This window comes from Thermochaetoides thermophila (genome assembly GCF_000221225.1).
Source record: "Thermochaetoides thermophila DSM 1495 unplaced genomic scaffold scf7180000011814, whole genome shotgun sequence".
Taxonomy (NCBI): Eukaryota; Fungi; Ascomycota; class Sordariomycetes; order Sordariales; family Chaetomiaceae; genus Thermochaetoides; species Thermochaetoides thermophila.
This window is the reverse complement of record NW_006383030.1, coordinates 781,462-802,213: the sequence shown is the minus strand read 5'-3', so window position 1 is coordinate 802,213 and position 20,752 is coordinate 781,462. Positions and strand designations below refer to the sequence as shown.

Sequence of the window (20,752 nt, the reverse complement as noted above, 5' to 3'; positions counted from 1 at the left end):
ATGCTTCGTTCGGTGCGAATTGCCGGGCCCGCAGCCCGCGGCACTGCGACTGCCAACGTGCCGAGGACCGTTCTGCGGCCGCTGATGAGCACATGTGCGGGCGCGTCCACTGCGACCAAGGCCATTGCGTCATATGCCGGCGCTCGCCCCGCGCTGCTGGGCCGGTCCGCTGCTCAGCAGTTCAGACAGTTCCACGCCAGCATCGCCAGGATGGAGGAGCAGAAGCCCAAGACCAGAATCGAGACCGATGCCTTCGGTGAGATCGAGGTGCCCGCCGACAAGTACTGGGGCGCGCAGACCCAGCGCTCCTTGACCAACTTTAAGATCAACCAGCCGCAGGATCGCATGCCCGCGCCTATCATCCGTGCCTTTGGCATTCTGAAGGGCGCCGCGGCGACGGTCAACATGCGCTATGGCCTTGGTATGTTGCCCTGGGAAGCACTGTAAAGCAAAAAGGAGAGCAATTGGAGGCTGACCAGCTCGTCCCACAGACCCTACCATCGGCAAGGCCATCCAGCAGGCGGCTCAAGAGGTCGCCGACCTCAAGCTGATCGACCACTTCCCTCTGGTCGTCTGGCAGACCGGCTCGGGCACTCAGTCCAACATGAACGCCAACGAGGTCATCAGCAACCGTGCCATCGAGATCCTGGGCGGCGTCATGGGCTCCAAGAAGCCGGTGCACCCCAATGACCACGTCAACCGTTCTGCCTCGTCCAACGATACCTTCCCGACTGTCATGCATATCGCTGCCGTTCTGGAGATTGAAGGCGAATTGCTGCCGGCCCTGCGCAGCCTGCGCAACGCCCTGCAGGCTAAGGTCGACGAGTTCGCCGCCAAGAACATCATCAAGATCGGCCGCACCCATCTGCAGGATGCTACCCCGCTGACCCTGGCTCAGGAGTTCAGCGGCTACGTGGCCCAGCTTGACTTTGGCATCAAGCGCGTCGAGTCTGCCCTCCCTGACCTGCGTCTGCTTGCTCAGGGTGGCACGGCCGTCGGTACGGGCATCAACACGTACGAGGGCTTCGCCGAGCAGATCGCCGAGGAGGTCACCAAGATGACCGGCACTCAGTTCTACACTGCCCCGAATAAGTTCGAAGCGCTGGCTGCCCACGATGCCGTGGTCCAGGCGCACGGCGCGCTCAACACGCTGGCCGCGTCGCTAACCAAGATCGCCCAGGATATCCGCTACCTGGGCAGCGGCCCGCGCTGCGGTCTGGGCGAGCTTCTGCTGCCGGAGAACGAACCGGGCAGCTCTATAATGCCGGGCAAGGTCAACCCGACCCAGTGCGAGGCTCTGACCATGGTGTGCGCCCAGGTCATGGGCAACCACGTTGCTTGCACCATTGGTGGCATGAACGGCCAGTTCGAGCTGAACGTGTACAAGCCGCTCATCATCCGCAACCTGCTGCACAGCATCCGGCTGCTGGCGGACGGCATGCGCAGCTTTGAGAAGAACCTGGTTGTTGGTCTGCAGGCTAACGAGGAGAAGATTGCCAGCATCATGAAGGAGTCGTAAGTATTCCCTGACACGCACTTAGTGGGACGTAAGTGATACTGATTGTTTGCCAGTCTGATGCTCGTCACCTGCCTCAACCCCAAGATCGGCTACGACATGGCCAGCAAGGTCGCCAAGAACGCCCACAAGAAGGGCATTACCCTCAAGGAGTCGGCCCTTGAGCTCAAGGCTCTGACTGAGGAGGAGTTTGATACTCTTGTCCGGCCCGAGCTGATGATTGGCCCCAAGCCGTACAAGCCTTAAAGTGACTCTCCGAAGGCGCACACACCTAGGTGAAGCGGACATTCCTCCGAAACCAAGGATGTCTGCTTGACTGGGCGTGGGGTGAGTTGGTCTCGGTGAGCTGCTGCAGCCTGCCGCTTACCGGGGAAGCAGGACCCAAATAATTTTTCTTGGGAGAGGTGGATGGAGAACGAGGATCACTGGGTGCTCCTCGGCCATGTTCTCACCTTCGTTGGCTTGATTCAGCTGTCATATTCTTCATCGTCATCATCTGGATGACGGGGGGGCTACACAGTCTGCCTGAACCAGCAACAAACATGTACAACATGTACACTACTAGGTCCAAGGACCGGAGGCCCTGTCAAAAGCATCCAGTGTTTCCAGGTTTGAGTTATCTTCGATAGGTACGGAGTTTAAGGGGGGAATAGGTAGTTGCATGCGGGTGCGCGCAATAGGGGCAGAAATTAAAAGAAAAAAAATAAAAGAGGAGTTTGCTTGACACGTAATGAGAAGCACCATCGTGCGACATGGTCCTGCTGATGAAGCACTGTAACCCTTTTCAGATGTCCAAATCTTCCAGACCAACAATCACAGTCACAAAAAATGCTCGTGATCGAGGCCATGGTTCGGGAAGTATCGGCACGGTCGACGGCCGTCCAAGCCGCACAAGGCGGTCGAGGTCGGCACAAGGGTTCCACTCGGCTGGTTTAGCTGGAAGGACCTCGGCTCTGCCGCGGCAGATCGGAGCTTTTTGCGTCTTTGGGACACGGACACAGCGGCTTGTCTGGACCTGGGGAGGGTGTATGTCTGGAAAACCCAGAGGGGCCCCAGAGATCTTGGCGCGACCCGATGAGCCAGGACACGCCCATCGCAAATCCCGGAGCTAAATGGAGTCATTGATACGTAAAAGGGAGAAAGCGGGGCAGTTTCGCTAGCTGTCGGAGGACGAAAGTAGCAGGAAGTACCTTTTGGGAGACGGTGATGCAGGTGTAGCTGAAGATGTGTGTGTGTTGGTGTGTTTTTGTGTGGTTGGGATGCCAATTTTGAAGGATTCTTATCGCTCCAAAGAGGGGTCGAGGAGCTCCCCGAAGGCGATAGGAGATCGCCGTTGAGCGACGGTCAAGATAGATGGGCTCAACACTTTTAAGCAGCGCGATTCCGCCACTTGAAGGGCTCAAAATCCACCTGGAAGCCCCCCAGCAATGCTGCAGCAGAGCGTCGCTGGCAGTCCGATCTCGGGAACTCGGCAGGTACCGCGAGATACCAGGGCTGTGGACGACGGCGGTGTCCATCGCGGTCAACACCTGGGCATGGTGCTGGGTCTGGGCAACGGCGGGGCCCCGCCTACCGATGACCTCACTATCCGCGGCGGCGAGCCGGCAAAAGTTGGCTGGTAGTCCAGCAGCGCTGACGAAGAGCCCACAGAGGGGTGTCCAAATCAAATCAATCGCTGATGTCGGGCCTGCCAAAGCCAAGGCACCATCACGCGTCGCGAAACGCACGAAATCGAGTCTCATCAAATCCACCGTGACGGCTGGGCGAGCTGGGCCGGGCTCGTTTGTTACGTACAAGCGAAAAAGTACGTCTTTTCCTGACACAAAAAGATGGAGATTTACGCTTGTCACATGCGCGACAGACTGGATTCTGGAACGTAATGGGCGTGCTCCCCACCATGACTGGCCGTCGCAGCCAATGGCGTTGCGCACTCAAGTTCCCCTCGCCCCGAACGGCCGAACCGCAGCAGGGATCGCCGGGGCGTCTGGGGGGAGGTCTGGGGCCTTGTTAGACGTGTGGTGGCCCCTCTCAGTGGCTCGTCCGCCAACCACATGTAATACCTGCCCTGCGATTTGCCCCTCGTTTGCCGGCGATGCCCAGGCCCGGGAACACGCCTCAGGACTAACAGGCACGAGCGCCGCCGGCGCGAGCGTCCATGGAGCAACATGGAACGGACGCATGTTGCTGCAGACACCAGCAGAACGCAGCCAGCAGCAGCAGCAGCAGCAGCAGCCTTGCCTTGTTGCCGAACCTGGCCGGGTCCCGGGAGCCAGGGCGGCGCCCTGATCTTTTTCGTCGGAATCCCCTGTTCGCAGCGAACGCCCGTGATGGTGATGAGCGTCGACGGATCACGGATGCATCTTTGCTGCTGCGCCATCGTGCAAAGTGCGCTCACCGGATGCGGTTGTGCGTTTGGCATTGGCATCGCTGCTGACGAGCTGAACTCTTCCTTGACCACAGCGGCCAATTGACCATCCAATTTCACTTTTCTGTCTCTTGGCCGGTATCAGACGGCAATCTGTAAGTTTGGACTCGCAGCAGGGATGGTAATCACGACTGTCCAGTGGTGGTGGCCGTGGCAATCAGTCCCAGTCTCAGTCCCGTCCTCTTTCCTCGCTCCGATACGATAAGCTCTCCTCCTCTTTTGTTTCCCGGCCCCGATCCATTCTCCTTCATCTGTTCCTACCCCAGACCAGACTTTCCATCCATTCTCCATCTTCCATCCTCCACTGGCCTTGCTCCGTAACCCATACAAGTACTCCGTAACCTTCCCCGTACCTCTGCCGCCCGTTGGCCCATTCCAGGATCAGCTATCCGCGGTCCATCTCGGCTCCGGTTCCAGCCTCTGAGCCTCTGCCCCACGGGCCACGACCGCTGCTTTGACTCATTTCTCCTGGCCCCGAATATATCTGACTCCCTGCCCGCCCCGAGCCCTCTAGAGCCGGAGAGAAACAGACCTTTTCTGACCTGCCTGACCTGCCTGACCCTCCTGGCCTCCCCTTGACCGGCCTTATCCACGGGTTCTTCTACGTCCATTCCATTGTCCCTCTCCTAGTAATTCTCTTTTTGATACCCAGATCACATACACATCCACAATGGCCACTCCCGAGGTTATCCTGCAGGGCGTTAACGTCCTCGGCCCTGTCAACGACACCCAGCGCAAGATCCTCACCCCCGAGGCGCTGACCTTCCTTGCTCTGCTGCACCGCTCCTTCAACGCGCGCCGCAAGGCCCTACTTGAGCGCCGCAAGATTCGCCAGGCTGAACTCGACAAGGGCGTCCTTCCTGACTTCCTGCCCGAGACCAAGCACATCCGCGACGACCCGACATGGAAGGGTGCGCCGCCCGCTCCGGGTCTCGTCGACCGCCGTGTCGAGATCACCGGCCCTACGGACCGCAAGATGGTTGTCAACGCCTTGAACGCTGATGTCTGGACCTACATGGCCGACTTTGAGGGTGAGTCGTTCAGCGTTTCAACGATGAGGTTTTGGGGGGGGGGCGGGGAGTGTAAGCGGGAAGCAGGAATGCTGACGAATGCCAGATTCGAGCGCCCCGACCTGGGACAACATGGTTAACGGCCAGGTTAACCTCTACGATGCCATTCGCCGTCAGATTGACTTCAAGCTCGGCAACAAGGAGTACAAGCTCCGCACCGATCGGACTCTGCCGACCCTCATTGTGCGCCCTCGTGGCTGGCACCTTGAGGAGAAGCACGTCACCGTCGACGGTGAGCCCATGAGCGGCTCGCTCTTCGACTTCGGTCTCTACTTCTTCCACAACGCCAAGGAGACCCTCAAGCGCGGCTTCGGCCCCTACTTCTACCTGCCCAAGATGGAGTCTCACCTCGAGGCACGTCTCTGGAACGACGTCTTCAACCTCGCCCAGGACTACATCGGCATCCCCCGCGGCACCATCCGCGCCACTGTCCTGATCGAGACCATCCTTGCTGCCTTCGAGATGGAGGAGATCATCTACGAGCTCCGCGACCACAGCGCTGGCCTCAACTGCGGTCGTTGGGACTACATCTTCAGCGTTATCAAGAAGTTCCGCCAAAACCCCAACTTTGTGCTGCCTGACCGCGGCCAGGTCACCATGACCGTGCCCTTCATGGATGCTTATGTGCGTGCTTGGAACTCTAAATTTAGCGAATAATTTTGATTACTGACAGCCAAAAACAGGTCAAGCTCCTCATCCAGACCTGCCACAAGCGCGGCGTCCACGCCATGGGTGGCATGGCTGCTCAAATCCCGATCAAGGATGACCCCGTAGCCAACGAGAAAGCCCTCGAAGGCGTGCGCGCTGACAAGCTGCGTGAGGTGCGCGCCGGCCACGACGGCACTTGGGTTGCTCACCCGGCCCTCGCCTCGGTCGCCTCTGAGGTCTTCAATAAGTACATGCCTACTCCCAACCAGCTCTTCGTGCGTCGCGAGGATGTCAAGATCACCGCCAACGACCTGCTTAACATGAACGTGCCCGGCAAGATCACCGAGGACGGCATCAAGAAGAACCTGAGCATCGGTCTTGGCTACATGGAGGCCTGGATCCGCGGTGTCGGTTGCGTGCCTATCAATCACCTGATGTACGTTCTTCTCTCCCCGGGTATCACGTTCCAAGTCATTAGAATGCTAACGAACCCCTAGGGAGGACGCCGCCACAGCTGAAGTGTCTCGCAGCCAGCTGTGGCAGTGGGTGCGCCACGGCGTGACCACCGCTGAGGGCAAGCGCGTCGACAAGGCGTACGTGCTCAAGCTGCTCAAGGACATCGCCGCCGACCTGGCTGCCAAGGCCCCCAAGGGCAACAAGTACCAGCTGGCCGCTCAGTACTTCGCCACCCAGGTCACCGGCGAGGACTACGCCGACTTCCTGACGTCGCTGCTCTACGACGAGATCACCAGCGCGGGCAGCCCCAAGCCGGCGTCGAAGCTCTAAATGGCTTGCATTTAGGGTTTCGTGTGGATGTAGATTTCAAGGGAAGGATTATAAGGAAGCAAGCAAGGGAGCGTTGCTGCTGCTGTCATGTCGGGTCAAGGTCTCGTTTCAACTTTTCTTTTATCCATTATAGCATTACATATCAGTGCCGGGTTTGAAATGAGCGGTCTTTTGCTCACTTGGGTCGGTTAACATTCAGGAGATTGTATCACTGCTTCTTTTACACATAGGAATGGGCCTGTCTTCATTTTTGTTTTTTAGTCATGAAAAATGGGAAATTGAACTTTTGGCCATGAATCTTGAGAATGTGTTGGATGTGGTGGGTGAAATGACATGTCTTAAAAAGTCGTCAAAAACCAGTCAATGGCATTAGTTGATATATGTTCTCCCGGATAGAGAGGTACGATAAGGCAGTAAGGAGTGTAGATAATCAATTACCGATGGTTATGAAGTTATCAAGGACGTCTCAATTGTCGTGGCCTCGGCACTTCTCTTCCCCCTCATTCGAAGATTGGGAGAGCACAAAGTCATCTTGTTTACTCAAAACAAAATGACCTGTTATCATCAAACTTCTCATAATGCTGCCAGGGATATTCATCCAGGCGCTGACTGTCCTCCTGCCTCTCCGCACAGCAGCCTACACCCTCAACGATGATACCTTCGACCCACGAACAGCAACCACCAAAGACATCCACCACACCCTCTTCACCAACCAAACAACTTGCCGCGGCATCATCTCCTCCTTTCTCGCCCGCATCGAGGCCTTTAACCCCGTCATCAATGCCATCATCTCCCTTAACCCTGACTCCCTCTCCGTTGCAGACCATCTAGACGCCGTCCTCTCTTCCTCGTCCAACATTACCTCCCTTACCACCAGCTTCCCTTTATTTTGTGTGCCTGTCCTCCTCAAAGACAACTTCGACTTCGTCCCCCTCCCCACAACAGCCGGCTCCCGCGCCCTCGCCCTCAACTTCCCTTCCGAGGACGCCCCATCCGTGCAAGCCCTCTCCTCCGCAGGCGCCGTCATCCTCGGAAAAACAAACATGCATGATATGGCCCTTGAAGGTCTCACCGTTTCTTCTTTCGCCGGGCAGACCCGCAATCCTTATGACCTGAGTCGTACCCCGGGGGGGAGCAGTGGCGGCTCGGGGGCTGCGGTGGCAGCGGGGTTTGCGGTGTTGGCTATGGGGACGGATACGATGAATTCGGTGAGGAGTCCGGCGAGCGCCGGGGGGCTGGTGGGGGTTAGGCCGTCCAGGGGCGCGGTGAGTAGGAGGGGGGTGGTGCCGGTTAGTTGGAGGCAGGATGCGGTTGGGATAATGGGGAGGAGTGTGGAGGATGTGGGGGTGGGGTTGAGGACGTTAATGGGGGTGGGGGTTGACCCTCAAGATAATGCGACGTGGGAGGTACCTGGGAAGGTGTGGGAAAGGGATTCGGGGAGGGAGATAGAGAGAGAGGGTAAGAGGGGGGTGAGGGGGAGGAGGTTTGGGTTGTTGACTGAGGGGTATTTCAATTTTACTACTTCGGCGGAGACAGACCCCGTCAATGGTGCCATGAGAAATATGGTATCCAAATTGACCGCAGCAGGGGCAGCAGTAATCAACATCTCCGACCCCCTCCTCAACCCCATCTCCCTAAAGTCCCTCGACGTCCAAATTTTCGAATACCCTCCCATGCTTACGTCCTACCTCTCACTCACCGCTTCCCATAACCCCCCTGGCTCAGTTCCCCCCTCCTTTCGCGCCTTATATACCCAAGCCCGCCCCAACCGCGCCTTTCTCGTCCTTCCTGCACAATCCTCCTTCCTCCACGCTGCCCTCAAGTCCTCACCTTCCTCAGAAGAATATCACTCCCGTCTGCAAGGCATCTCCCGCCTGAGAGAACACCTCCTTAGCGTCTTCAAGGCTCATGATCTTGATGCCTTGATCTACCCCGAGCAACAGAACCTTGTCGTGCCTATCGGTTCGCCCAACCAGTACGGACGGAATGGCCTGCTCGCGGCGTTGACTGGGTTTCCGGTCGTGTGTGTGCCCGTAGGGTTTTCTCCGCCTACGGACTTGGCGCCGGCGGGTGTGCCAATTGGGATGGAGGTTTTGGGGCAGCCGTGGAGTGAAGGGGGGTTATTGGGGATTGCAAAAAGCATCGAGTATATACGGAAAAAGGATGGAGAGGGGGTGAGGGTGCCGCCTTGGGTTGAGGGACGGGTCCCAGTAAGGGGTAGATATGAGAGGGTTCCGGAAGTTAGGGTGGATGAGAGGGTTCCAAAAGTATATCCTTTGGGGGTATTTTAGATGTGAGGGAGAGAGGTAGGTAGGTTGGATATGGTAATGAGTCGGGTATCTGTTGTTTATTTGGAATTTATGCGATATGTTGCAGGTGGGGGCTTACCCTAAATCCTAGTATCATCCACCCTCAGCCTACCCTCATATCATCGACTAAGACATTGACCCGCACTTATTCCACTTCTCTAGTAGCTTGAGGATGATGTTAAACAAGCCCTAACAATCTTTCAAAATGACAGAGCCTCTTTGAACCCTTTAGTGAACCTCATCAAACCCCAAAACCAACTCATTCATCACCTTTGCGATCTTCTCCAACCCGTCTCTGTCCGACAAATCCCGCTTTCTACCTTCTACATGTTGTTGCTGGCCAGCTAGGCTGGATCTCCTTTCGGGTATCACGACCTCGATTTGCGTTTGTCCTGTTTTATTGTTCTCTCCTAACAAAGCCTCAAACCCTCCATGTTTCATGGGCGACCCAGCTCTCTTTCTGAGTTCTTCGTGTTCTCGGAAGGAGAGCAAATCTCGAGGGCCTGGGAGTTGAATGAGTGGCTCATCTCTCTCGACTCCGAGAGTCGAGGTACTTTTATACCAGCTGTGGAGGGTCCTTTGTCCTTCGCGCGGTATACTTTCTTGCTGTCCGTTTTGCTCAACAGGGAGCTCAAGTGAAAACCTGACTTCTTTTCGCTCATCATCCCCGACTTCACAGCTCGTTTCAGCTTCAGTGCCAATTATACCTTGCTCTCCTGTCTTCCACCAAGCCATAGTCTTCCCTGACTTCGAGTTTCCTGGTTTCGCTGGCTTTGGTCTTTCATACTCCTCGAGTCTCTTCTGTGCTTTGACCCTCTGTTGTTCTCTCAGCCTCTCTTGCTCCCTGACCCTCTCTTCCTCTTTGAGCTTCTCTTGTTTCTTGATCCTCTCCTTCTCTCTGATTCTCTCTTGTTCTCTGATCCTCTCTTGCTCCTTTCTCTCCTGCTCCCTAATTCTCTCTCGCTCTTTCATCCTCGCCCTCCTAACCTCGCCATCCCAATCCCTAACCACCGCCCACCGGATATCCCCGCTCAATATCTTCTCCAACCGGTCCAGCCGGGTAATCAACGAACCCATAAAGTTCTCCCCAGCAAGCAGCCCCCCCCCAATGGAATCACGGTTTGGTGATGATGTGTCTACAGCGAGACCATCGTTCGAAACAAGGGGCGAAGGTAGGGGTGACGGGGCAAACGGGGAAAAATAGTCCTGATGGTTGTGATTTGGAGGTATGGTAGCAAGAATTCTGTGCGGGGAGATGGGTTTGTTGGGATCGATGTCGGGAGGGGGTAATAATCTCGGGAATGTAAGGTCTTTGAGAGACTGTATTTCATGAGTTGGGGAGGGTTGGCTGGTAGGTGACTCGTTGGCTTGGGCACGGAGGTCTAAGGTGCGTGGTTTGCGCCGGGGAGAGCGGAGGATTCTTGGTACCGTTGGACTGGGCGCCGCAGCCGCAAATTCGGGTGTTGTACTTCGTGACTCGTCGAGGGAGTCTGGGGTTGGCGGGAGATCGGCTATGATTTGGACGGGAGTTATGCGTAGAACTGGCCGGCATTGTGCTTGTTGTGCTTGTTGTGGTTGTTGTGGTGGTGGCAATTCTAAGGAGCTGATTGCTGAAAATGATTGCAGGCTGATGGGACGGGAAGGTCGGAATGATGAACCTAGTAGTAGACCATGACTCTCTCGATTCTCTAGACGAAGGACTTGGCCGTCATCTCGTTGGTATAGTTCGTCTGGATTTCTCGTAGTTTCTAGCACCGGGCTGATGGCAATCCAAGAACAATCCCCGCATTTTGTAGCTGTAGGGTTTGCCCCATGTTGAGCAGGGTCTTGTGCAGGAGTGTCGTCGCCTAGACACTCGGCAGAAAGATGCGGCGACGGAATCGAAACAGACACCGTATCTGATAGTATCGTCTCGCTCGAGTCTGAGTCGGAGCTGTCCGCAACAGAAGGTGACTTGCAAAGATAGCTTCTGTCCATAATCGTATGTAGGGTATCTAACGCATCTAAGGAATATGCAGACTGGGGACGGCGTATGCAAAGCCCTCGTTGACGGCGCAGCAAAGGCAAGCGACGACGATGGGCATTATCCAAGCTGGTATCAGCAGCAGGGTCCGACTGGGCTATTACCAAAGCAGTGGGAAGCGTATATGGAAAGACAGGGCCTTGTTGGTCCAACAAATCTGTCAGCTGATGATCATAAGAGACGTGATGTTGCGCTGGCACTGGACCACCACCACGGGCACGGGCACGAACCGAGACTTCTGCTCTCCGGGAATGTTGCTGTTCATCAAAGTCGTCCATAGAAGCAGTAGCACTAAACCTCGGCGCTGGCGCCTGATGCGGCTGTCGCGCTTCGTGCGGGTCTAAAACCAGCTTCAAGAGATCGTCAGCACCGTTGATGCTGCTACCCCGGGGCAGTGGCTCGGACAGGGGTCGTGGTCGGCGCCGAGGAGGAACCGAAACGGTGACGTTGTGATTGTGATCGACTTTTATTGTCCGTCGTGGCCTAACCGGATCCTGTTTGGTGTTGATGTTGTTATTGTGTCTCAACAAATCCAAATTGTCATGCTCAATGGGGATCGATATGGCGATGTGCTTGTGACCGTTGATCGTGGTGCTCGTGACAGCCGAGTCCGGCAGTCTAAGGAGTTTCGACCAACGCCGTTGCTGCTGCTGCTGCTGCTGCTGCTTCTGATTCCGATTCCCATTTTCAGATTTCCATGGTTTTCGCCCTAGCCCGCGCCAGAGGGACAACTTCCGTTTGGGGTTACATTCGGGGTCCGCCATGGCTTGGGCCGGCAAGTCTGGGATGGACTTCAGATTCTCCGGCGCCCGGGACGTGTTGCGAAAAAAGTCGATCAGATCGCGCAAGCTATCCCTCTTCCTTCCCTTTATAGATTGTCGCGACTGATTTTGATTGGGAACTCTGGGAACGGGGACGTTGACCAAGTTGTCGGTTGAGCTTGAGGCGTCGTCTAAGAGGAAACTCTCGAAATGATAGCTAGGGTGTGTTTGATGCCCCGCTGTGCCAGATAGAATCGTAGTCGTGACTTGTGACGGAGTTCTTCGATGTGACGGCCTGTCGTCGCTGTGCACCGTTACTGTTTCACGACGGACCCGAATGCCTCGATTGTTACTGAGACAGTCCATAACGAACGATGGTAGGAACGTGAAGATGTTCCTATTTCGGCCATGTTCATTGGAATAGGAAAGCGTCTGTTTACAACGTTAAAAGTACTTCTCATTATTCTTCAGTTACGGATGCTCACCGGTGAAGTTTCTGTCTTCTTGGAATATCCTAGAAAACTGAGTGGACGCATGGCAAACTGCGCTTAGCAGTCCCTTCGACTCCAGCATATCTGACAGAAGGTGTTTCAATTTCCCAAGGATCTATAATCGAAGCCCTTAATACTTTTATCATACCGCAGAAAGCATTATCCCGAACACTGGGAATCAACTCATCGCAGCATTTTGTTTTCCCAACATTAAATCCCGAGCCTCTTGCATGCACCTGCAGTGTCAGGGCTTGGCTTAGATGGCTAGCCCGATGGCCGACCGAGCTGAAGCATCGTGTCTGCAATCGTCATTCTCTTGTGGCAATGGAATCACAATGGATAGAGAACTCCAGCTAGCAAATGTACAGTTGGTCCCAACCAGCTACCGTTCATTGCCGCATCCGAGTCCCCGAGTTGAGCAAAACGAGTCGTCCAAGTCCCTGGATCGCCCCAGAAAGCCTTGGCCTCAAAACCGTCCGCGACTCACAATCTCCTGAGTAAGCTTGGGGAAGAAGGGCTACCTGCGGTTGGCGCATTGCGGCTTCGGGCGGATGGAGCAGGTAAGGGTGTCCTGCAACGTCAGCAGCTGCAAGTCATTGACAGGGGGACATGTGGCGGGGATGATGTGACGGGTGACGGATTGTCCTTCGCATCATGCATCATGTGCGGAGTTTCGAAGAGCTTGGACCGAGGCTCGTCCGAGGGGTAACGACTCTGTTCCAGGTCAAAGGATCTAAGTTTTAGTAACTAAAGCTGCTATATGAAGCTATTAGAGTCGGAACTCTTGTTCCTTGGAGTTAAAATGACTTCCCAAGGCCAATATTCCCATCCCCAAATTTCCCTGCACGCAAAATCGCGGAAAATCGTCGAGTGCAAAACTGTAGGACATCTGATCCACCATACGATTCCCCACAGCCCCACAAACACTTCCGTCCAATCAGCGTTGCATATTTCCAGGACAAGCTCAACGGGATCGACGGCCAGCAGATCGGCGGCGTCACTTGGCAGTCTTGGCTAGCACGTGGATCTGATGCTTGTGTCACCACCTGGACAGTGGCTGGTTGTCTCTGGCAGAAGGCGAAACGACGGAAGCTGGCTTCATTCCTAGTGTTAAGGCTGTGCGAGTGTCGATAAATCGACATAGCTTGCTTCAGGACGTTTATACTACCCGAGAGTAGTGTTTGACCTAAACACCAGAAAGGTCTTGGTAACTTCGCTACGTCTCGGAATGCTACCGAAGTTGCATGACCACCACGTGCTTTGATCGGGAGACCCACCAAACAAGGCATCAAACTCCGCCTCCACTAGTGCGAGATTTCGAAAGCCAGATGGATGATGATCACATGCTGAACGGACGACATTCAGAGAGAGCCAGAGCGATTTATGATGGGGTGTGGATGTCAATCCATGAGACTCGAGGAGTCGAGAATGCTTCGAGAGCCTTAGGCGTAAGCATGGGTAGGCTGGCATTTGTTCACCCAAACAGGTAGATAAACGCAATAGAGCGTTGAGACTGAACGGCCCCAACAGCTTGGGGCTTGGGCAGTTCTGGCCCATGATCGACGAGCAGTATACGACTTAAGGCCTAGAGGCCTTGTTCGGTTGTGGAGTAGGTATGCCGGAAACACAAAAAAGCACATAACAACGCAAGCAACGAATCAACTCATCGCCATCTGAACCGTAATGGCATCCTCCTCCGTCGGCAGAAAGACCCTTACTCCAAGAACCCCAAAGCAAAATGCAGAACCAGATCCCGCACCCATCTACAACTAATCACCTGTCTGTCTGCCATGTGTGTCGCGAGATAGCCTCTTGAAGCCCCTCCCCCATCCGAAATGCCTGCCCTGTATCTATGCTATGCACACCTTTTTGGCGCCTGCTAAAGATAATGATGCGTGTAAAATCAACACAGAATTGAAATCCAGGAGATCAAAACTAGACGTGAATGTAGTTGCCACCTATCTACCGCTTGCCCGGCTTCCTCCTGATAAACGGATCCGCCGCGGGCCGCTTGGGAATAACAACCGGTCCCTAGAAGTTGCATCACGTTAACTCTTTGATCCTCATCACATGTGGTCCTGAATGTCAAGAGAAGTGCTTACTTTTGGAGAATTGTTTGGTCCAGAAGGGCCAGGACTGCCAGTCGGCCTAGAAGGTGCCGGAGGAGGAGGGCGTGGCTGTGGCCGAGGAGGCGGACGGGTTGGAGGAACCAGCCCCAAAACTTCCATCGCAGAAGGATCGATCGATGCCGATGCCGATGCCGGTTGTTTGTGTGAACCAGAAGGCTGAGGAGGCTTTGGCGGGGTCGAATGCGGCTGAAGGAATGATATTAGTACGCCGAACACTTAGGTAGAAGCTACAGGAAAAGAACAAACCTTTTTCGCAGGACGCCGATTTTCTTCATTGGCATCCCGCGGTCGCTTCTTCCCAGCAGATCCATCAGTGGATTGAATGATGGGAAGCTCTCCGCCCCGGGTAGTTGGGGTAGTAGCTTCGCCCCGTTCATTTAGCCCGCCGATGCCAGAACCACGGTAAGGCATCGCTGGGGGGATCGACTCAGAGGTGCGCGGAGTATCATGCATCTCCACATCCTCCTTGGACCGAGCGACAGGAGCAACTGGCACGGAATATTGCTTGGCAAGCGATTCAAGTGACACCCTGGGCCCAGGCTGGCTCAGCAGGGCCATGATGTTGCCGTTGGTGTAGCGATCGCGCTGTTTAGCATCCTCGATGAGCTTGGCCCAAAATTCACCCTGAACGAGTGCGCGGGAATCACCCAAAATCCACAGTGATGACCTCGCACGCGTCAAACCGACATTCATACGACGGATATCTGTCATGAAACCGATACCACCCGTTGGACTGGCTCGGACACAAGAGAAGATGATAATCTCACACTCGCGACCCTGGAACGCGTCCGTGGTGTTGAACTCAATTTGCTCTGTAATGCTCTCGCCATATCTCTCAACAAACTTCTGCCGGAGACGTTGCAGCTGGGCCTTGTACGGGGTGATGATGCCAATCTTGCCTGTCAAGTCGATATCCCGATAATCTGAGCGGAAGCGCATATAGAGCTGCATAGCAACCTTGACCTCTTCTTCGTTGACCAGAGACTGGTTCTTGGGGCCACGCTCTTGCGAACCCTTCACATCAAAGAAGCGGTAAGGGCCCAGCAGGACGCTCTGATGCCACGGCTGCAAACGGAGCCTTGCCATATCAGCGCCATCTTGCAGCAGTCCTTCGTAGAACTCCTTGCTGGGGAACCTGCTGATTTCCGGATGCATGCGGTACTGCATATCCAGCAAATGGACATCCTTGGGATGATTCTTTTGCATCCGGACGAACAAACTCTGGTCGTAGCCATACTTGGCCGCAGATTGTGAGAGGACTGTCGGAGGGAGCTGCTTCGGGTCACCGACAAGGATACACTTGTTGCAGCCATACTTCAGTGGGATGAGGGCGCTAAGTTCCACACACTGAGCAGCCTCGTCGATGATGACAGTCTCGAACTCGACGTTGAGATTCTTGAACATTTCGTGACCGCTCCCGCTCAAGGTAGCACAAAGAACTTGAGCCTTATCTAAGATCTCTTGCTGAATCTGCCGGCGCTTGATCTCAGTCTCACGGGCATAAGTGTTGCCGCTGGCTTTGTCAGCGTCGATCTTGGCGCCGATGTGAGCTTGACGGCGCTTGAGCTCGTCAAACTCGCGCTGCAGTTTCATCGCAGATGCTCGGTCATCGCTCAGTCTAGCTGCATCCAACTGTGGACGGATCTCAGCAAGTTTGGCTTTGATCTCTCCTGCTTCCTTGTGTAGCTGATCCCGCTCGCTGGGACTGCTGTTCTTGCTGAGCTCCGCATCCATCCTGGCCTTAACCAGCTCGTCGAGAGTAACATCCTTGACGGCTGCATTGATGACATCGCTGCGGCCCAAACGGAGGACCTCAATCTTGTGAAATGTCCCATTCATTGTCTTGACACCTGCCTTCAAACGCAGTACCAATTCGTCTACAGCGGCGTTGCTGGGAGCACACACGAGAAGCTTCTTGGACGGTGCGGTGCCGTTGGTAGGCCCTGCACCAGGTCGGCTGATCTGCACAGCACCAGTATTCGATGATTTCAAAACGCCGGTGAGCAAGCAGCCAACCATCGCAACAATGGTCTTGGTCTTTCCAGTACCGGGAGGTCCCTGGATCAACGTAAACCCATCATTCTCCTTCGCGTTCAGGATCGCTCGCGCCTGACCAGGATTGAGCTGGTAATTGTCCATGACCGCCTTGATAGCCTCGTCACCAAAGGTCAACATTGGCGACGGCTGCGCCTTCAGAATTTCATCCATGAGATCATAATACTGAAGACTCTCCAGCGCAGCGTACTCGCGCTCAATTGTTGTCATGTTGGTGATCTTGACAACTTGGAACTCAGAGCCGGGAGTAAGGGCAGGCAGGATCTGGTTACCCTTAGCGTTGAGGCGATAGACGACCTCGACGGTGTCTTTCTTGTAGGTAGTCTTCCAGATCCGAGAAAGACAGTGCAGCTCTTGCGGCTGGTTCAGCGGGTCCTCTCCCTTGGAGATGATAACGATGTCTCCCTCAGTAAGACCCCGATCTTTGCTAATCTGAGCGGGGACAGCAGCCGTCACTTCCATGAATTTGTCCACAGTCATACGACTCAGAACCTTGATACCAAAGGGTTTCGACGTGGTCTCGTCTTTGGCTGTCACAAACGAACGCCAAGCCTCGTTGATAAGTAGAGGAAAAAAAGTCTGCTTGTAACTGTATGGATCTGGGTACGTGTCCGACACATTACCACAACGATACCCATTAGGAGGGTCGTTCCCTTCATGAAAGATGTCCCACTCTAATATGGCTTGGTGCAAGACATCCATTGGAGGAATCAACCGTGCTCGCATGTCCTTGGCCGATCTCAGGATTTTCATCTTCTTAACGGGCCCGCGGAGCTTCTCGGCTTCCAACTCAAGCCGGCGACGCTCTGCCTCGTCCCAAATCTTCTTGCTCTTTGTCTTGGCCCTGTTGATGACATCGTCGTCATCGTCATCATCGCCTTCATCTTCGGACGAGGAGCCGACCATGATTTCATCTTTGACCACGGGTGCGTGATCTTTTCCGCGAACTCCGGCAATGGATTGCAAGCCTGAGCCCTCTCCTGGAATCGTCTTGCCAGCCCGGAGAGCCTTTGCCTTGGCGATAGCTTCTGCATCCCGCCTCGCCTTCTCGGCCCTTTCCCGAGCGCGAGCCTCCTTGATTTGCTGTTGATTGGCAAGAATGGCCTGCTGACTGAGCTTTGCCGGCGCCTTAGGCTTGGCAGGTTCTTCCTTCTTTAAAGTCTCGAGAAGTGAAGACTTATGGTACTTCTCAAAGTTAGGAGTGATTTGGGCGAGGTGTTCGTTGATATCCCCAGAATAGCTGATACCAGCCTTGGAAAAATCAAGCTTGCTCTGCTTCAGAGCCCGTTCCTTCTCTTTAGCTTCCCTGTCGCCAGGCTTCGTGCCCATAAACTGCTCTTCGATGACAGCATCCTCTCCTAGGGCCTTAAGCAGCTCAATACGCTGAACATCTGTCAAGTTCGTCTTTGTCAGGTAGTCCATGCGGCCATCCCTCTGCTTCGTTTTCTTAAGCATGCTATCCAGATGTCCACGAGTTCTCTGAGGCAAGTTCATCTCATTCTCTTGCAATCTCGAGAGGAGCTTTTTGATAGTCTCGATGATGCCCATGACGAGATACTTGTCTCGAAGCTGCAGCATGTCCGCGAGGGAGTACGAACACTTCCTGGGAGGGTCCAGGACTTCTCTCATGGCCTTGGATATCGCGTCCTCGCCGCTCTCTTGAGCGAGAGAGGAAGCCATCACGCCATCCTGAGCAAGCAGCTTGTTGCCCAACTCCATCACATCGCGGCAAAAGTCCTCCATGACCTTCTTATCGATCTTGATGTGCCAGATTCTCATCATCCGAAACGAATGATCGACGGCTTGCCAGACGCACTCCCACCAACGTTTAACGGCAGCATGCTCCTCGGTTGTGAGAACCTTACGTCGGAGCTGTCCTGATGAAGGGTCACATAAACCAGTAAGGACGAAGTCGCTGCACTTCAAGATCGGGATCATGTGACTCCAAGGGCTATTTGCATCCTTCGTGGCAGTGAGCTTGTCGACAGCTTGGGAAAATGCATTTAAGAAAGGGGTGAAGTAAACCTCCAGCATCCTGCCTACCGCGTCTGAGGGCTGACTTTCGGATGTGATGGCTTTGAGCAGCTGAAATCCAGCTTCACGGATTGCATCTTCGCCATGAATTAGCGACGAGACGATGGGATGGATGGTTTGACCCCGAGGATCCGAACACAATTTGTCCAAGACCTCTGGCTCGAAATCGGTCAAGCGGTTGAGCATCTTTCCAATGGCTGTTGTTTGCTGTTGGTATCTCTTATTAAACTTATCCAGCTCCCTTTTGAGTTGTTCTTTCCGCTTGGGGATGAACTGCTCGATGCTCCTGAGACGCAATGTAGCCATCAGCATTGCTTTTGCAAGTTCAAAATGTCCCAGCTGGCCAGCCCAGAGCATCTCCAAGAATGTTTCCCAAAGCGCGCCCGAATCCCGGTTCACAGCATCTTGAACTGGCTTCTCTGCAATCAGAGCAGCCCACTCAACCTCTGTCGCTTTCGCGTCTAGCGCAAGGGCAGAGTGTATGATGGCCATAGCAGCCTTGGAGATACCAACATTGTAGATATCACCAGGCTTCAGACTCGCGGCGCGGATAATGATCTCGCTATAGTTAACAACCCTATTGAGGAGTTGATTAACCATGATCAGCCCGGTTCCGGTGTCGATCGAGTCTTGTTGCAAAAAGCCATCCAAACACTGCTGGAGGGTGACGAGACCGGCAAGAGTGCAAGTAGCCCGACCAGACTGGTCTACAGCCTGGTCTGACCGAAAGGTCTCGAAAAGATGCCGCAAGGAGGTTTCACAGAGGTCGGACCAACTCGTAGACGGTAAGGATCGAACCAGGGCCCTCATCCAAGCAGCAAGAGCTGGGACCTGACTGTCACCTTCCGTGACCAACAGCTCTGGCCTTAAGGACTTGTTAAGTAAAGGCCGAAACGCCGCACTCTTGAAGATCTCTTCAACTAGTTGGTTTGGGGGGACCTGTTCAAGAGCCTGCCAAAAGGCCTTAGAAGACTTCTCCATGAGCTCTTGGAGTGCTCTGAGCACCATTGCCAACGCTTCGTCGGAATTGGTACCCAGATGCTCCAGGGCAAGGAAATAAATGCTTGGAGACACCTCCATAGCTCGGAGCGAGTTTATGATTTGTTTCTCGCTCAAGGCATGTAGAATGAAGAGGAAGCCACTCCAAAATCGAAGGATCTTCTGGCCTGGAGGAAGTGTTTGAAGCCTGTTGAACGAGAGTGACACGATCTGATCAGCCAAGCGACCAGAAATTGCCCAATCCCACTCCTGAGCGGTAATAGATCCAGGCTGCCGATTCTCCCAAGCAGTTTCCGCAAACCTCCGCCTAACGGGAGATTCATCGAACAAAAACAAAGTCATGGAAGGTATGATACCGCCTTGCATCCTCAGAGGCTTCTTGCGCTGGGTATTCTCAAAGACGAAGTCGAAGAGCGGTTGGTGTTCGGGGCGAGCAAGATATGGCAAGCTGCAAAGAGCCTCATAAAGTGCAAGGACAGCTGACATATCGTGGTCGACCAGTTTCACGGTTGACATCGGCCCATATTGCTCGAGGATGGCCTTGGCCCGCTGAAGGCCCTCAGTTATACGTTGTCTGTCGAACTCATCGAGCTTAGACTGCAAATAGGTTACTTGTTCCGGAGATAGGTGCCTGGAAAGTGTACAGGTATGATTAGTTTTCCAGAACATATTCAAGTTGCAAGACTGCAAAAAACATACAATGCCTTCAGATAAGGATCACGGTTTCGATGCCAATTGCGCACACAGGTGTCGCATTTCTTGAGCAATGAATCCACGGCTCGGGTCCACTCATCGAGCCATGGACCTGCTACTTCTTTCCCGAGGCCAAGCAGGATGCTGAGATTGTAAACATTTTGGAAGCGCTCTTCATACGCGGAGATTCGGCGCTTCTTCTCTTCAACCGGGACGCCGCTGTCGTCGACAACATCTGGCTCGTCATACGTCGCATAATCGTCGTCGTCGACTTTGGGGCAACACAGGTGGAGTTCAGGTGGGCAGTCCTCAAAGGCCCGATACCACCCAATGGCCGCCTGGTACAAGTCGTTGTTTTCCATCGTGGCGGCTGATGGAAAGGAAATGGAGAGAAACCGAAGGGTTATTGTGGAGGAACACGGCAACTTATTAAATGTTGGGCATTCCGCATGTATGATCTGGATAAGGCCCCCAAACTGGGCACATTCGCTGAACTGTTGGATTGGTTTTTATCAGCAAAAAAGTCCAGAATGGGAGGAATATTAAAGAGTGAAAAATCGGAAGATCAGGCAGGAAAGTAGTGTGCATGTGGGAAGAAATACCGGCAGGGACGCAAAAACAAAGGCACGGATTTCTGATATCTATGGCGACCAATAAAAGGACCAAACACTGTTCATAGTAATTACAGTGCTGGGCAAGCTCTACAGTAAGGGCGGGTATGACCCAGCAGCACAGCTTGATGGGAAGAAAATCCCCCTGAAAATGCGCCTTCTCTGCAGTCGCGAAAGATCAAGAGGTCGTAGCATTGCACGC

The 20,752-nt window shown here is 54.3% G+C and overlaps 6 protein-coding genes across 6 annotated transcripts; 3 read left to right on the top strand and 3 right to left on the bottom strand.

The window, feature by feature from the left end:
• On the top strand, window positions 1–1,762 carry CTHT_0012530 (fumarate hydratase-like protein; the record flags this gene model as incomplete). The annotated part of the gene is made up of 3 exons (XM_006691707.1): window positions 1–421; window positions 492–1,515; window positions 1,573–1,762. 3 exons carry the CDS (start codon window positions 1–3, stop codon window positions 1,760–1,762), a joined length of 1,635 nt encoding a protein of 544 aa, XP_006691770.1.
• A 1,122-nt stretch (window positions 1,763–2,884) lies between these two features.
• Window positions 2,885–3,941, bottom strand: CTHT_0012520 (uncharacterized protein; the record flags this gene model as incomplete). The annotated part of the gene is made up of 3 exons (XM_006691706.1): window positions 2,885–2,946; window positions 3,006–3,284; window positions 3,689–3,941. 3 exons carry the CDS (start codon window positions 3,939–3,941, stop codon window positions 2,885–2,887), a joined length of 594 nt encoding a protein of 197 aa, XP_006691769.1.
• A 670-nt stretch (window positions 3,942–4,611) lies between these two features.
• CTHT_0012510 (malate synthase-like protein) lies at window positions 4,612–6,445 on the top strand (the record flags this gene model as incomplete). The annotated part of the gene is made up of 4 exons (XM_006691705.1): window positions 4,612–4,972; window positions 5,058–5,635; window positions 5,695–6,095; window positions 6,157–6,445. The coding sequence occupies 4 exons, from the start codon at window positions 4,612–4,614 to the stop codon at window positions 6,443–6,445; spliced, it is 1,629 nt and encodes a 542-aa protein (XP_006691768.1).
• Window positions 6,446–7,023: 578 nt separating this feature from the next.
• On the top strand, window positions 7,024–8,977 carry CTHT_0012500 (uncharacterized protein; the record flags this gene model as incomplete). The annotated part of the gene is made up of 2 exons (XM_006691704.1): window positions 7,024–8,515; window positions 8,967–8,977. The coding sequence occupies 2 exons, from the start codon at window positions 7,024–7,026 to the stop codon at window positions 8,975–8,977; spliced, it is 1,503 nt and encodes a 500-aa protein (XP_006691767.1).
• A 5-nt stretch (window positions 8,978–8,982) lies between these two features.
• Window positions 8,983–11,904, bottom strand: CTHT_0012490 (uncharacterized protein; the record flags this gene model as incomplete). Its single annotated transcript, XM_006691703.1, has 1 exon — window positions 8,983–11,904. One exon carries the CDS (start codon window positions 11,902–11,904, stop codon window positions 8,983–8,985), a length of 2,922 nt encoding a protein of 973 aa, XP_006691766.1.
• Window positions 11,905–14,177: 2,273 nt separating this feature from the next.
• On the bottom strand, window positions 14,178–20,301 carry CTHT_0012480 (5'-3' RNA helicase-like protein; the record flags this gene model as incomplete). Its single annotated transcript, XM_006691702.1, has 3 exons — window positions 14,178–14,344; window positions 14,419–19,877; window positions 19,946–20,301. The coding sequence occupies 3 exons, from the start codon at window positions 20,299–20,301 to the stop codon at window positions 14,178–14,180; spliced, it is 5,982 nt and encodes a 1,993-aa protein (XP_006691765.1).
• Window positions 20,302–20,752: the final 451 nt, after the last annotated feature.